General features: G+C 40.9%; 1 protein-coding gene across 1 annotated transcript in view; it reads left to right on the forward strand.

The window, feature by feature from the left end:
* Positions 1-8,489: 8,489 nt before the first annotated feature.
* hs3st2 (heparan sulfate (glucosamine) 3-O-sulfotransferase 2) overlaps positions 8,490-15,688 on the forward strand; it is a 39,916-nt gene continuing 32,717 nt past the window's right edge. Inside the window, exon 1 of the mRNA XM_026164498.2 lies at positions 8,490-9,449. Within this exon, the coding sequence (XP_026020283.1) occupies positions 8,941-9,449 (509 nt within the window). The 5' untranslated portion in view covers positions 8,490-8,940. The remainder of the gene's footprint in view (positions 9,450-15,688) is intronic.

The following is a 15,688-nucleotide window of genomic DNA, read 5'->3' on the forward strand; positions in this document are numbered from 1 at the left end:
CATCTACAGAAAACATCAGCTGACAAAGTGGACCTCAAATAAGGCTGAAGGAAAAAAAGGGACCACAAGACCAACTTTATGTTTTTTTTTCCTCTTCTGTTTTTTTTAGATGGAAGGGTTTTCAAATTGTTTCTGGTCAATCACCAATTTAGGAATTATCTCATCTCTGCTCTTCACAGGCCTACATATCAAACAACTTCTCTGCAACGTAGCCAAACCCCTTTGAGTTTCTACAAAGTATGGGTTTCTTTCATGCCATTAAAAAGTAGCAATTTTCTTTCTTATGGCCAAATTGAAGGTTTGAAAAATAGCTTGTGGGCCATAGCAAGAAAGAAAACATTAAACATGTAAAAGGTTTTAGCAAAACACAAACTTGAGGAATGGGCAGCAATATGGAAAGGGCTTCCGTGACTGAGGATGGGGAATGAAAATAATAATGAGTGAATGATTAAAAAAAATAGTCTGCTCAGTCTTTCAGCAGAGAGGGAGAAGTTTAGAGTTGGAGGAATATTCCCCCAAGTGTTATTACTGTCATGTAACAGTCTGCTTATTACAGGAAAATCAAAAAGGTCAGCAGGGACATTGAAGTCAGAGAGTTTTTACCACATTTAATGATGAAAGCCCTGCAAAAATTCTTGATAGTCATGCACATGTGCTTTCAGTCCATCTTTGTCCAACTACTAGTAGAATTTCTGGATGTCAGCCACCTCCTCTATCTGCCAGTGGTACATACCACACAGGGGCCTGTCCTTCCATAACGGTTCCTCCTCTTGCTCCGCTTTCTTGGGTCTCTGCTGCCTGAGGTATTCACTGAGCACACGGTAGGTTGTGGCCATCTTTCTAATCTACTCATGGATGTTCGTTGTCTCATCCTGGACTGTATACTAAACAGAAGGAAAGAGGGCGGGGACTAGTGAGTGTCAGTACCACAGTCTCAGGGTGCTGGATTTGGGGTGAAACCCTCCATGCATGGCCAGGAGCTTCCTCATCTTGATGTCAGTGGCTTCTATCTCCTCCTTTAGCCAACTTATTATCCCAACAGGGTACCTGATCACGGGCAGGGCGTAGGTGTTAACAGCCTGGATCTTGTTCTTACTGTTCATCTGACTTCTCAGGACTTGCCTGACCCTTTGCAGGTTATTGGTGGTTGCAGCTTTCCTAGTGGCCTCATGGTTCCCATTTGCCTAAGGGATTCCCAGATACTTGAAGCTGTTCTTGATGTCTGCAATGTTGCCTTCTGGTAGATGGATCCCCTCAGCTCTGACTACCTTCCCTCTCGTTGTTACCGTCTGACTACACTTCTCAAACAGGAATGACATTCCAGTGTCCTTGCTGTAGATCCTGGTGGCTTGGATCAGTGATTCAGAGTCTTGTTTACTCTTGGCATACAGCTTGATGTCATCCATGTAGCAGAGGTGGCTGAAAATTGCTTCATCCTGTAGTAGTCGGTATCTGTAGCCAGTCTTGTTAATGATCTCACTGAGGGGGTTCAGGCCTACATATCAACTGATCTATCCATCTGTATATGTGTATGTGTGGGTTTTTTGCTGTTAAATATGCATGTAGCATGTGATCATATTCCTAATTTTTGCTCTGTATGTTCATGTAGAGACTGTTTGAGTGGGAAATGTAGAAACGCTTCATATAATATTCTAATCATGCAGCCATTTCAGCGTGTGTGTAAATTAAACAATCTACAGTTTTGCTCGGAGCACAATATGAGCCAATTAAACATTCTCATCTCCGCTGGACATGAAATTCTGCTGGACTTCCCAACCAATATTTGTCATTGTTAATTCTCTCCTCAGGTGGAACAGCTAAAACCGAAATGTAGGGTCTTAAGAAATAACATCTAAAGCATTCATTCTTAACTTTGCAGAACCAATGTTTTAATTTAAAAAAAAAGGTACAATGACTTTACTGGATAGTAAAGTTGTGCAACAAAAACTTCTCTTAACCAAGCAATAGCAGCCAGTTAATTTTCACAGAAAGTGGTCTGTGTCATTATCGGACTTTCTCACTGTTCCCCCAGTTTGATTCTGTTCTGTGATACAACGGCCCAGTGAAAGACAGTTCTCATTTTGTCTGGATTCAGAATTGCTGAGCCCCAGAATAACAGAGGGGATTAGGTACTCCCCATTTGTGTGTTTTTCACAGGATGCTGGTCATCCAGAATAAAGAGGCTGTGATGCAATCAGAGAATACAAATCTGAGAGATACTGAAAGGACATCGAAATCCTCTTCACAGCCATCAATTGACTCTTGTCGCATTTAGGTAACAGAAACAGGAGTGTAGCCTCCTCTGCACAGTGATCAATCATTCAGCAAAGCTACCCTTTGTCTCTGTCATTGAGACACAAATAAAGTGCACAAAATCCATCAGCCATGTGGTCTGTCTAAATCAATAAGCAACTGTGTTCAGAAGTGCTTGCAGCAAAGCGACTGCTTCATATTTAACCACACCGATGTCCTTCTTTGGAGGCAGCTGTCCGTCAGACAGCTGCTACATCAAACTGGAGTGGTCGGTGCTAGAAAATGATGCAGATACACTTGATCAAAAGCATGACTGAGTAGCTTCTCCATAACCCAAACAACTTTATGAACTGACAAATGGTTAAGAAAAGAAGCGATGGCAAGATTTCCATTTCTAAAAAAGTCAGTGTTGGAAACTATTCCCCAGTGCAATTAAAAAGAGCATCGACTGCTTAGAATCAGTGTCTCTTACTTTATCAAATAAATGTGTATCAGATTTCTGCAGTGTTAAAGATAAAAGAAATCTGATTTTTCTTTTTTTTTTTTTTTGTTGCTAAATTTGTAACTAATTGGAATTTCAGGATTCCTCTCGACAGTTAAGAGTCTTTTTCACCTGCTAGGGGGTAAAATCTGTGGGTGTTAACTTCACTCTGCATGCAAGAGGATCAAAAATGTTTGCTGCATCTAGGAAAATTGCTGAGTACTGTCAAAACAAACGGTGTGATAATTAGAAGATTTTGTCAAATATTGAGATTCTCAGCAGACAGCGGAGAAGGTGGCATTTCTAAACTATGTCCCCCGTTCGGGAAGAAACAAAAGAAAGCGGTGCATCAGAATAGTTTGGATTTAAACAACGTGGGCAAAATGTCAGCAGCAATTAACAGACACCGCAGCTGACAAAGAGAGAGGTAACCTGCTGTTCAACGGCCTTTAGTCGATGCTTGGCTTTTGTTCTTGTTGTCTTTTCTTGATAAATCCATGGCAAATTCAGAGGAAGAAGAACTTTTAGGAAAAAAAAACAGGAGTTGTTATAATCATGGTTATAGTGGCAATAGAAACTGGTTTGAACTGCAGATACAAGGAATACACGTTTAAAAACAAGTTACCAAAACTCAATTATGAGAAAGCTGAAAAGTGATGATTTTGCTTCCAGAAGTTCAGCACATAACAGGTTTCATAGTCAAGGCGTCTTTATTGCAAAAGCTTTTGGGTGGCTATTGGAGAAAAAAAGAAGACTTTCCCCCCTAATTATTAAACAAAACACATAGCTTCTTCTACCCTCTGCATTTTAATACAATATGTTTATTAGGCAGTGCATGTGCATAGTGCTCAGACTCATGCACGAGATAACATGGTCTGCACTTGTACACCCAGCAGTCTAGTAGAAGTGACACAATTTAATTACATATCTTTAGAGGTTCAAGTCAGTCAGGAAATTTTATGTTGTTAATCACACACACACACACACACACACACACACACACACACACACACACACACACACACACACACACACACACACACACACACACACACCTCCCTTTTTGCCCAGCACAGAAAGAGCTCCAGCACATTTGTTAATTAAGTAATGAATATAAAACTATTAATACATTCAATAGACCATTAAATGACCACCAGTTGGTAATTCAAGCGTAATTCTCTGACCTTAAAACACCAACATGTAGATAATTAAACTACATATACAATCCTCCGAAAGGACCACAAAAAAACCCCATAGAGTGCCACTAAATTTATTAAGCATCTTTAAATGAATTTTGATGGCACCATAATGGTGGTAGAAAAGGCTAATTGGGGTAGAAATGCCTTAGTTAAATTGTACAGGCGGCAGAAAAAGAAAGGTCTTAGCTAAAATAGAAGGAAGAAGCAAACTGTCGCTTCTTCCAGTCTTATCACACCAATGATTTACAGCAGCTCGCACTTGCATCACTGCCAGAACATTATGATGAGGGTTGTTCGGTAGTTATATAATAACATGTTATGGATTCAGTGAGAGGGAAAAAAAGAAGACAGAGAGAAATGCATCTTTGTTTTTAATGTTTGAAACATTAGCGCAGTCGAAGTGACACAAGACATTGCTGTAACTGCTCGGGTTCTGCAAACTCTTCTTTATTTGTCAAAATATCTTCTCTTAATACTTTTGGCTGCTCCCTTATTTCCCCAAGGGGTAACTACAGTAGATGGATCAGTATGTTTGAATTTTTTTTACACTGGATACCCTTCCTGATGCAACCTTCCTATTTCTCTGAGATTGGGACTAGCCCGAGAAGTGCGCTAGCTTGTGGCCCCCTGAGTCTGGATCTGTCTCCTCCCACTCTCAAACAGGAGATTTTTTTATGTATAAGGAGAATGTGTTAACCACTACACCATGGAGTCACAAACTTTTCTTTTTCTTTTTCTTTTTTTTTGTGAAGATATTAAGTAAAGACTCTTGATCTGGAGTGGGGACTGCTGGGTGAGAGTTAACCAGAAATAAACATGGCATATTTTGCTGTATAACCTGAGGTCTGAAATCCATCATCACTGTCATTGTCACCCCCACCCCTAAGGGAACAACAGCTATTGTCCTTACACCACTGTTTTGTTTTGTTTTTTCAGTTTATCTACAAACCTGCAGTCTACAGGAAGCCACATAATTTGCCACATAATGTCAGGTTTTCACATAGAGTGGGTGGAATAACTTAATGCTGTCAAGTCCTGATATCACACAGATACTTCTGATCCTATAATCTCTGAAAAGCAAGAAACTAAATGAAGAAGTGAGACATCCTGATATCCCTGGCATTATAGAATGATGGAAAGAAGAAAGGGAAGGTGTTTCATTACCACAGGGTGCTCTTGGCAAGGTTGCTTATTCTCAGTGGTTTATATCAACTTTTAAAAAAGAAGATTATTTGAATCCCCTGGAATAGTATTCTCTGTTTGAAACAGAAGTTTCACCCAGGATCCAGCTGGCAGTTTAGCAGAAATGGTATAGCAGCAAAGAGATACTATTTGAGGTTAATTGGGCCATAGTGGCAAGTGGTCAACTCAGATTAATTCAACAGGGAAATAGTGTGTTACTTTTGCTCTGCTGCAGGATCAGTATGAGCAAAACTAGGCACAGCATGAAAGTCAGCATGCTGCCCTGCAAATGTCATTTTCTGAAATCTGTGTAACAAAGTATCAGATATTGTAGAAACTTGTATTTAGAAGCAATCTGTGGGATACGAGCACATATCAGGCAACAGCTTTATAATATTCTGCTTCATTACTCAATGGGATTGCAGTTATGTGATCAGAAAACAAAAAAATAACCATCATGATTCCTAAAGTGTTGTGTTGTTTTACATAGCCCTGTAAATAAATGTGTTTGTGTCTGTTTTTATTTCCTGTTATGGATCTGTGTATGGTTATATATCATGAGCATTATTGGAAAACTCTATTATATCAGTTTATACTCCACTGTCGGAGATAAACAGGAGCTCAAGTGTTATGTAAAGATCCTTTTAATACCTTATGTCTGTGTAAGTGTGAGAAGGAGGTTTCCTAAAGAAGGTGTGTATTTATTTGCGTTTGTGGAGTGAAGTTGAAGCTTTACCTGCATTGAGTAAAAAGTCAATAGTGTTTCAAAATTGAAGCATGAATATATTTAAATTTTTTCCTCCTTTTGCTCTTGAATTTTAATTCCAAGTACACATTCAAAGCAGCTACAAGTATGAATGTCCTTGCATACTAGAGCCATTCTTTCATGTTTTATTTTTGAGTGACAGTAACTGAACTGTTTTTGACTCAGTCTGTCAATTTTGTTCTTTAGTTATTAGTGTCTCTATAGAAGTGATGCATATGTTTGGTGAAGACAAACATGAAAGACTGGTCCGGTCAAACATTCAGGTATGTGTCAGGAGTTAGGAATTTACAGGGGGAAAAAAATGTAAACTTCTATCTTACTGCCTGTTTTCCAAGAACAACATTAACTATTTTTCCGTATTTGAGCTGAAATCAGAAAGACAAATGTGGAAAAAAGGCAAAAGCAAATGCATTTCTGAGTTGCAAATGTTTTGGAGCTGGTTACATCCCTGGACACCATCCAACATCAGCTTCAGGTGAACTGATTCTGTCTGGTAAGCAGCACAGGGGGGCTGACAGATTATTTCATTAAAACTGTTCAGCTGCAGTAGAAGTAAAAACTTGCCACTTGTTTGTTTCCAAAAACACAGCAAAGCAGCATGGTGGAAAACCCCAAGGAGCCCTGAATGCAGTCTGTTTATAAAACAGCACTGAGTCTGCTGTGTGTCAATATTTCCAAAATGTATGTGGATGTTTTCTGAATTAATTAATAAGCAAGTTGTTCAAAATCTCTGCAAAAATCTCTGAATGGGCAACAGGTGCACTGGAAGAAAAGCTCCAAAGAACAAATATAATTCCAACACACTCTCTCACTTACTGCTGATACGTGTATTTAAAAAGGTACCGTACAAAGACTGTGTCCATATAATCACACACACCCAATCAAGCCATACTGGTTGATTAATACATTTATACACCATTAATCAGATGAAAACATCAGTTTAACAATGCTAATCATAAATACACATAGCCTTTTTTCTGCATAGGTCAAAGGTAGCAACAAACAATATAAACCCAATGGCAATCCCACATTGACTAAATCTATTAGCTGTAAGCAATGTGAGCAGGAGGTATATTCAACCACTTTGTGTTTTAATTAATAAAAACTGGCTGTTTTTCTGTGCAACATGATCCCTATTTACATATTTATTTTAAATTAAAGCAGCAAGTTAATGATTAAGTAAGGGAAAATATACTATATGCACATATAGATACTAAATGTGACCTTTTAGTTCTGTGTGCAGTTTAAGAGTTAGAAAATGCATATACTCAATATTAAGCTTCTGCCTCATTCTGTTTATGAGGAATTTCACCTTCACCTCCATGCACCTAGCTGCTATTTAGTTTTATGTATTACGGTTTGAGTACACTTTTATCATTAAAATCCTTTATAAAACTAACTTTTTCACTTTCGTGCTTCACTCTTTTGTAGACTCTGTGCCTTGAAGCAGCAGCTCTATGTTGCTACATAACTCAGCTCTGAATATCTCCCCTTCCAACCATTTCACGCCCTTTCTGTTGCTTAGACTGTGCTTCAGAGGACACCGATACAACACACAGCTGCTACAAATGGATCCCAAACTTCATGAAAAAGGCAGGGATGCATCTGCACAAGGCTGGAGACGCAAACAGAATAGTAATATATTACATTGATATTTTTGCTTTAGAAATCTATCCACTCCTACATATTTAAACAAACTTTGACCATGACACTGAAAGAGACAAATATCTTTGCATTCCACCCCACATCCAGTTTTTTATTGTAGCGACACTGAGGAAACGTGATCTAATGTTCAGGTGTGCGTACAAAAAACACTCGACATGTAGAGAATTCCACTCAACCTTGATTAGTCATTTTGCTTAAAGTAGAAGTTAAATTTGTAACGCACAACAGGAAACTTACTTTATGGCTTTAGAAGCAGCTGAGAACAGCTTTAAAGTCAAAGTGCTGGCTCTAAGAGATCTGAGCCACCATACACATTAATTCGGGCCCAGAATAGATTAAGTTTCAGTTTATTTGGTTCATTTTTGGGTAACAAGAAAATTGCTACAGCTTGTTTGTCATCCAGATCTGGCAAATGGAAGGGGGCTATGGCTGCATTATTCCACACAGTATGTGGTGTGTGCTGCCTAGGATGGGGTGGTGAAAAGAAAGAGCACAAAAATATAACCCAGATTTAAGCAGCACACAAAATAATTTCATGAAATTAACTTTGTGAGTCACCATGGCTGCAACAAGTCTTTCCCACCCATCTTCATCACTTTTTAATTTCCTCTAACTCTTTTTTCCTCGCCTAAATGTTCCACATATTATATAAAATATTTTTCGCAAGTTGCTTAGTGTCAAACTTTTAGGGCAGATTTGCAAGATATTATGAAGCTACACGTCATCATGGGCTCAAGTTTCAATAGGCTCAACCTTTTGCACGCACTTATAATGAAACCCACGTTGAAATGTTCCCCTGCCTGAAATATTTGGGATGTTCCTTTAAAAGATAAACGTATATAGAATTATGATCTTGTGCATGACGTCAGAGGGTTGATTAAATATTTATACCTGGTAGTCTAAGTGCATATATCTTCACAACTTCATTATGAAAGGGAGAGGCATCACAATCCCCACGAAGGCAAGCAGAACGCTCGCGCTACAAAGAGTTTCAGAGACACCGAGGACGCCTTGGACTTTTTCTTCTCTCACACAATTGACACAAGAGAAAAAGAGAAGGAGGGTAATGATGGGCGTCGAATTCCTTCGGTATACGTTTCGAGACAGTGCCATCAGTAATTGATCCAAATGACTCTCTTCAAACTACTTAAGAACAAGTTGTTTAAAGGAGTGACCCATTTTTTCTCTCTCTGCTGTGATCATATTCGGCTGAGCAGCCTATGAAAAGAAATAACACGACTTGTGCGCAGCTGATGCCTCCAAGAAACCACCCCTATCCTCATATGCCAGCCTGTCTGACTTTGGAACCCACATTACTACCGGACTCCGACCGCAGACCAACAGAGGAGGCAAGCTCCATGGAAAATCATGCAGGACTTTGAACCCATGGAGACATGGCACATAGGTTCCTTTCATCTGCGAACAGATTCAGCGCCAGATTCGCCTTCATATTCACCGTGTCACTGTCTTGCACCTATTTATGCTATAATATCATTTTTTGTCGCGGCACAATCATGACAAATCAGGGCTACGAGGGGAAACGGTGTCCGCCAGGCAAGAACGCAGGAGGGAAGAAACTTCTTGGAAAATTGGACCACTGCGCTTTGCTGAAAGCCAGGTCCACACTGGATGAGTCTGCTGCCCAGCGAGGAGCAAGCGATCTCCGCGAACAAAGTAAAGCCCCCTCTTCTGACAGTCACTGGACTGACGCGAAGTTGAAAAACATGAGTGTTGCGCAAAAATATGGGAACAAGAAGCTGCCCAACGCGCTAATAGTCGGTGTAAAGAAAGGAGGAACCAGGGCGGTGTTGGAGTTCATCCGGATACATCCAGATGTGCGCGCACTTGGAACAGAGCCGCACTTTTTCGACAGAAACTATGACAGAGGATTAGATTGGTACAGGTGAGAAAAACGAAGCAAACACTGAAAACTAATTGTTCTTTCACTAAGATAAGCACGTTTACATTGTTGTCATCGATATGGCTAAATATCGCACATCTTTCATTTTGTCTTTATGACTTGGTTTATGATACGGGAGCTCTTCCAGGTCCATTAAAGTGGATTTCTGGAAAGCAAAATTGCGTAATTAAAGCACTTATCATTTACTCTCTGTTAAATAAGCTAAAATTTATTTGAATGAGCTAAGTTGATGGGACTACAACACACACAAACACATACACATGTTGGGTATTACAAACACAGCTTCTAAGGACATACACTGGCTCTACTTTTTTACAAGGTGTAATGTTGTGTTTTTTCAGCCATGCACATGTTAGCTGTCACAGCTCCATGGTGCTGAGCAGACAGCGCCATGAGGCTGATGTAGACTGATGCAGTTCACACACATACACACACATCACAGTCAACACCACAGTTGACAAAGGCAGCCCGCAGCTCCTTTCAAACAGGCTGCACCAGAGCACAGAATGTTCTTGCATTGGCAGGTGAAAGGACCCACAAGCGCAACAAGCCCAGGGCTCATCTCTGCCTACAGGTGTGTTGTGTTCACTAGATTCCCATCTGCATGGCCTTTTATAAGTCTGACACGACACCTTTCTGACTTGTTTTTAACCCACAGAGCATTTCCAAATCTTAAACTCTAAGAAACAAATTGATTATATAGCAGAAAGTAAAAAGTATCCTCAAAACCAAAAGCACACTAATTGCCATGAAAGCGTGAAGTCTGCAAGTGTTTCCCCAAAACATCACATCACACTGTTGAAGCTCATCTTCCCAAAAACGTACCTACTATGGCATCAGCACTGTGCATGCCATTGCTTGCAAAACAGGGAGGAAGTCTGTTCTCAGGCTGCACTGCAGGAATGAACACCACGGACTGCAGCAAATTATCATGTATATGAGTATCTGTCCATCACGGCTCAGTTCATGTTTTCTCAGATGTCTTCAGACATGCAGTTTGAGACATTTTTTGGCTTTTAGCAGCAAGATTAAAGCACATTCAGAAAATCTGCATGCTAAAGTTTTGGACAATAAAATCTCTTGTTTAACTTGAATTTGAGCTGCTAAAAGCTGTAAGATTGATTGATTGGCAGCTAATTCTTAAAATAACTCATGTTAACATCTTTTAACTTGAAATTTTCACATCTCTGGAATTAACTTGTAATTTTAATGCTACTACAACTACTATTACTACTACACCAACATTTTTATTTTTTATTTTTTACAGTACATCCAATTTACTATTAGGTCATCATTTCACACCAGATTTTTTTCCCTTCCTAAAATTAAAGTTGTGTATAAAGTTGCAAAATAAAAAAATATAGCCCTTACCAAAAATGATTTTTGATGAAAATATTCATCATCTGTGGATTCCACATAGAATATGTTGGAACTCCATATTTATAATACATGTGTTTTTCTTGAATACTGTATGAACAAATTGTACTGATGCAAACATAAGAGAACCGCCAACACACACATATACACACACACACCTACACACACACACACACACACGCGCGCACAATGATGGCCTAAAGACTTCTAATACAATGGAATTATCACAAAAGCAGATTCCTACTGATGCAAAGAGAACTGAAAATCCTTTTCATCCCAATCTAGTGAACCAGAGGCTAATATTAAAAAACTTATCACAGAAAGACATAAAAGGTAACACAGAAACCCCCAGCAATGTTAAAATAGTAAAACTTTAATTTTTAACAATATTTTCACGTTACTAAAGACTTTACCACTTTTTGAGATTGATCTTATTTTTGCTTTCATTTGTTATGAACCTTATATTGTGACTTAATTGTGTTTGCATGCTCAATAAGGAACTTAATTTTGAAACAGTGGGGTCGAACTTTCTAACCAGTTTCTTTATGGACATGGAGTCTTTATTGTTATGTGTTTTGCAAATCAAATTGATTTAGAAACAATGCATTCACAAACAAAGGAGCAAAATCTTGGAAGCAGTTAAACAGCATGAGGTGATAAGATGGCAAAACACTTCAGCAAGCACCCAGTAAACTTTCAGAAAGGCCCAGAGGATTGCATCTTTTCATTGCTGAAACTTGTTTTGAAGGGAGGAAGGTTCAGGGCTGAAGCAATCAGCGTCATGGGCTCATCCGGTTAGAATAAGAAAAGCAGCCATCTAATGCAGAATTATTTTCAGGGTACTCCTTTTATTCTCAAATAAATAAGGCAAAAAAGGAAGGAAACAAAGACACACATGGACTGCCAATGCTGAAAGAAAACAGAGATTCAAGTTACTCATTACCTTAACATTACATAAAATAAAAACCCAAACAGAACCTCACCTCAGCTGCCGCCCCGTGTGGAAGTGCGGAAAGAGTGAGCCAAAAGTGAATGCAGTCCTTATATACTGTGTGACATATAATGTGTGACAGGTGAGTGCAATCAAGGACAAGCACCACACCCAATCAAAGGTGAGAGAACTAAACAAGGTGCATCTGGTGAAGTGAGTGGGTGTGCTGGGATGTGCTAAAAGGTGGGTCTCTACAACAGCCGCCCCCATATTTCTAGTGAGAAATATGTTGATATGATCAGGATCAGTCTTCGTTAGGAAGCGAGGGCAGGGGGATCAGACAGGAGACAGGGCGGATATAGGTTTTATCCTGTACTAAGACCTCCACAGTTCTGATGTGGTCATCTGGGCTTTTCAGCAAGCGCGTCACTCTTCCTACAGGCCAAAGGGCTCGTGGAAGGTGTGAATCCATAATCATGACGACAGAGTTCAATGTGAGATCTGGTTTTCCCTTCTGCCATTTGGGTCTTCTTTGGAGGGATGGTAGATAGTCTCTTATGAAGTGTCGCCAGAAGTGATCTGCCAATATTTGTGCATGTCGCCATCGTCGTCGGCCTAGGAGGTCAGAATCAGAATAGGATACCAGGGGGAGTGATGAATCATGACGGCCCATAAGGAGAAGGTTTGGGGTTACGGGGTCAATGTCCGCAATGTCTGAGGATACATAGCCTAGGGGTTTTGAGTTAAGAATGCCTTCAATCTCAATTAGGACTGTTCTTAAGACCTCTTCAGTGACCATCTGTGCACCAATGGTTCTCTTCAGAGCATTCTTCACAGAACGTATCTCCCTCTCCCAGGCTCCACCGAAATGGGGTGCATGCGAGGGATTGAATTTGAAATGGATTCTTTTAGTCATCAGGACCGGCTGTAGAGTCGGAGCAAGGTTGTTAAAAGCTGCCCGTAGTTCCTTATCTCCTCCTTTGAAGTTAGTTCCTTGATCACATATAATTTCCAGGGGTGTTCCTCGTCGAGAAATGAATCGTTGGAGGGCCATGAGGAAGGAGTCTGTATCCATACTGTTTAGGAGGTCAAGATGTATACACCGAGTGGTGAGACATTTGAATATTATTCCCCACCTTTTCTCCGATCTGCGGCCTGTCTTGACCTTGTATGGTCCAAAGCAGTCTATTCCAGTGGAGTAGAAAGGTGGTTTGAATAACCTAAGACGAGCAGCAGGCAAGTCTGACATTTTTGGAATGATGGGCTGTGCTCTCCATTTCTGACATGCGACGCAGCTATACCGATGCCTGCGTACGGCTTCCCTTCCTCTGAGAATCCAGAATTTCCGACGTAGTTCAGCAAAAAGTCTTTCTGAACCAGCATGATGCAGTTTGTCATCATAATTTTGTATGATCAGTTTGGTCACTGGATGAGCAGGATCAAGTACTATAGGGTGAATGACATTCAATTCCAAGTCTGGGCTTTGCCGTAGTCGGCCTCCAACATGGATAAGTCCAGAATTCCTGCACAACACTGGTGACAAACACAATAGACGGCTGTCAGATGAGAGGGGTTTGTCTGACTGTAAACGGGCTAAATCTTCACCGAAACTGTCCAGTTGTGCCTGACGAAGGATTTCTTGTTCTGCTGTTTGATAATCAGCTGCAGAAGGAATGTTACCCTTTTGGTTGGAGAGTGAATGAGCCGTGAAATCCAATAGCTCTTGATACGTCCTGAAGCTGGGTGTGTATGTATGGGAGGGTATACTGACAATACCAAAAAAGTAGGATTTCTTTAACTCAGTCTGATCATCATCAGGATGGAGATCTGTACCTGTAGGCCAGTTATTTGGAGGTTCATGAAGAAACGAGGGACCCTCAGTCCACCTGTTTGGGCTAAGGAACTCTTTCAGGGATTTACCTCTCATAACATCATCAGCAGGATTTGTGGCTGAATTGATGTATCTCCAGTCTTGACTGTTTGTGAGGTTTTGAATTTCTGAGACTCTGGCTCCTACGAATACCTTGAAACGGCAGGAATCTGACTGAAGCCAGTGAAGTACAGTTGTCGAGTCAGACCAAAGGGTGGTAGTCCTGACTGGTAAGGTGAGTTCTGTTTGTATGAGCTCACTGAGGCGTGCGCCTAGTAGGGCTGCGCATAGCTCCAGTCTGGGTATTGTTAAATGCCGTTTAGGAGCAACACGTGAGCGAGCTAACAAGAAACTCAGTTCTATATGGCCTTCAAGATCATCTGATCTCAAATACGCGACAGCACCATATGCTCGCTCTGAAGCGTCACAGAAGATATGAATGTCTCGAACTGTGGTAGAAACATCCATTTCCTTAGAAGTATAGCAACGTGGGATGGCAATTTGTGGGAGATAACAAAGTTCTTCTTCCCAGGACTTCCATGCCTCTAAGAGGTCGTGTGGAAGGGAAGGGTCGTCCCAATCTCTCTCTTTTCTCCATAGCTCTTGCACCAAGGTTTTGGCGCGTGTTGTGAATGGGAGTAAGTAGCCTAATGGGTCATACAGACGAGCAAGTACTGCATAGATACGACGCATTGTGGTGGGGTGTGAGGCTAAAGTTCTGTATTTATAGGCAAACAAATCAGTCTCACAATTCCACAATAATCCTAATGTGCGTTCATGTGGGCCAGATGGCTTGTCTTCAGTCAGGCAAAGTTCATTACTTGCCGTTCTTACCTCAGATGGTAGATGGCTAATCACAACAGGATTATTGCTGGCCCACTGGCGAAGGTCGAAGCCTCCTTCTGATAGATGGTTTCTTAATTTGTCTAGGAGTGTTCGAGCTAACTCTGCTGATGGAAAACTCTGCAAGCAGTTATCAACATAGAAACACTGCATTACTGAAGACTGCACATCTTTGTCAGATTGATATTCCTTCACATGTTTCTGCAGTGCATAGATTGCACAACAAGGGCTGCAGGTCGTGCCAAAGGGGAGTACCTGCCACTCATACACTGAAGGGGGAGCTGCTTTGTTCATGTCACGCCACAGGAATCGGAGGAGTGGTTTATCAGGAGGCAGAAGACGGACTTGGTGAAACATGCCTTTGATGTCGCCACTTATTGCTACTGAATGTTGCCTAAAACGCAACAAAACACCAAGAAGTGTTGGGCCTAGGATTGGTCCTGGCAATAGGTACTTATTGAGACACTGACCTTGAAATGTGAAAGAGCAGTCAAAGACTATGCGATCTTTATTGTTGTGACTTGTCATATGATGAGGGATATACCAGGTTTCTTTGCTATTGTGCATCTCCTCTGGGCTAAGTTTGACTATATAGCCTGCTTGCTCCAATTTCAAAATCTGATCCTTGTAAGACATGGCTTTGCCAGGATCTTTAGCTAACCGAGCCTCAGTGTTGCGGAGTCTAGACATGACTACATTTGGAGGGACATTCAAAGGAGGAAAGTTTGCCATCCGAAGAAGAGGAGTGGCGTAGCGATTAACACCATTGATCTCAACCCTTTCTGTGGCCTGTTCAAGGAGTTCCAGTGCCAGTTGATCTTGCTTAGATCGGATCACAGATTTCTCACTGTATTCAGGTAAAGTGTCTAGTTGCCATAGCTTCTCAACATGATAACGCAGTACATCTGCAGATGAACTGAGAGATGTGAACAAACATTGCACGTGCTCTGTACTGCTCTGGGGATGAAAATCTGTGATCGGGCCTTGAAGTGTCCATCCTAATTGGGTTTTAACTCCTGCAGGAGACCCATATGGTCCCTGTCTCAATGGAGCAGTAGGCGTGATGAGGTGAGTATGATCTGAGCCTATGAGCAGGAGTGGCACTGCTTTATTAATAATGGGTAATGGGATACCTTGAAGATGCTTGTATCTCCGTTGGAGAGATGATACAGGGTAGGTGTGGTCTGAAAGTGCTAGGTG

This window comes from Astatotilapia calliptera, chromosome 4 (genome assembly GCF_964374335.1).
Source record: "Astatotilapia calliptera chromosome 4, fAstCal68.1, whole genome shotgun sequence".
Taxonomy (NCBI): Eukaryota; Metazoa; Chordata; class Actinopteri; order Cichliformes; family Cichlidae; genus Astatotilapia; species Astatotilapia calliptera.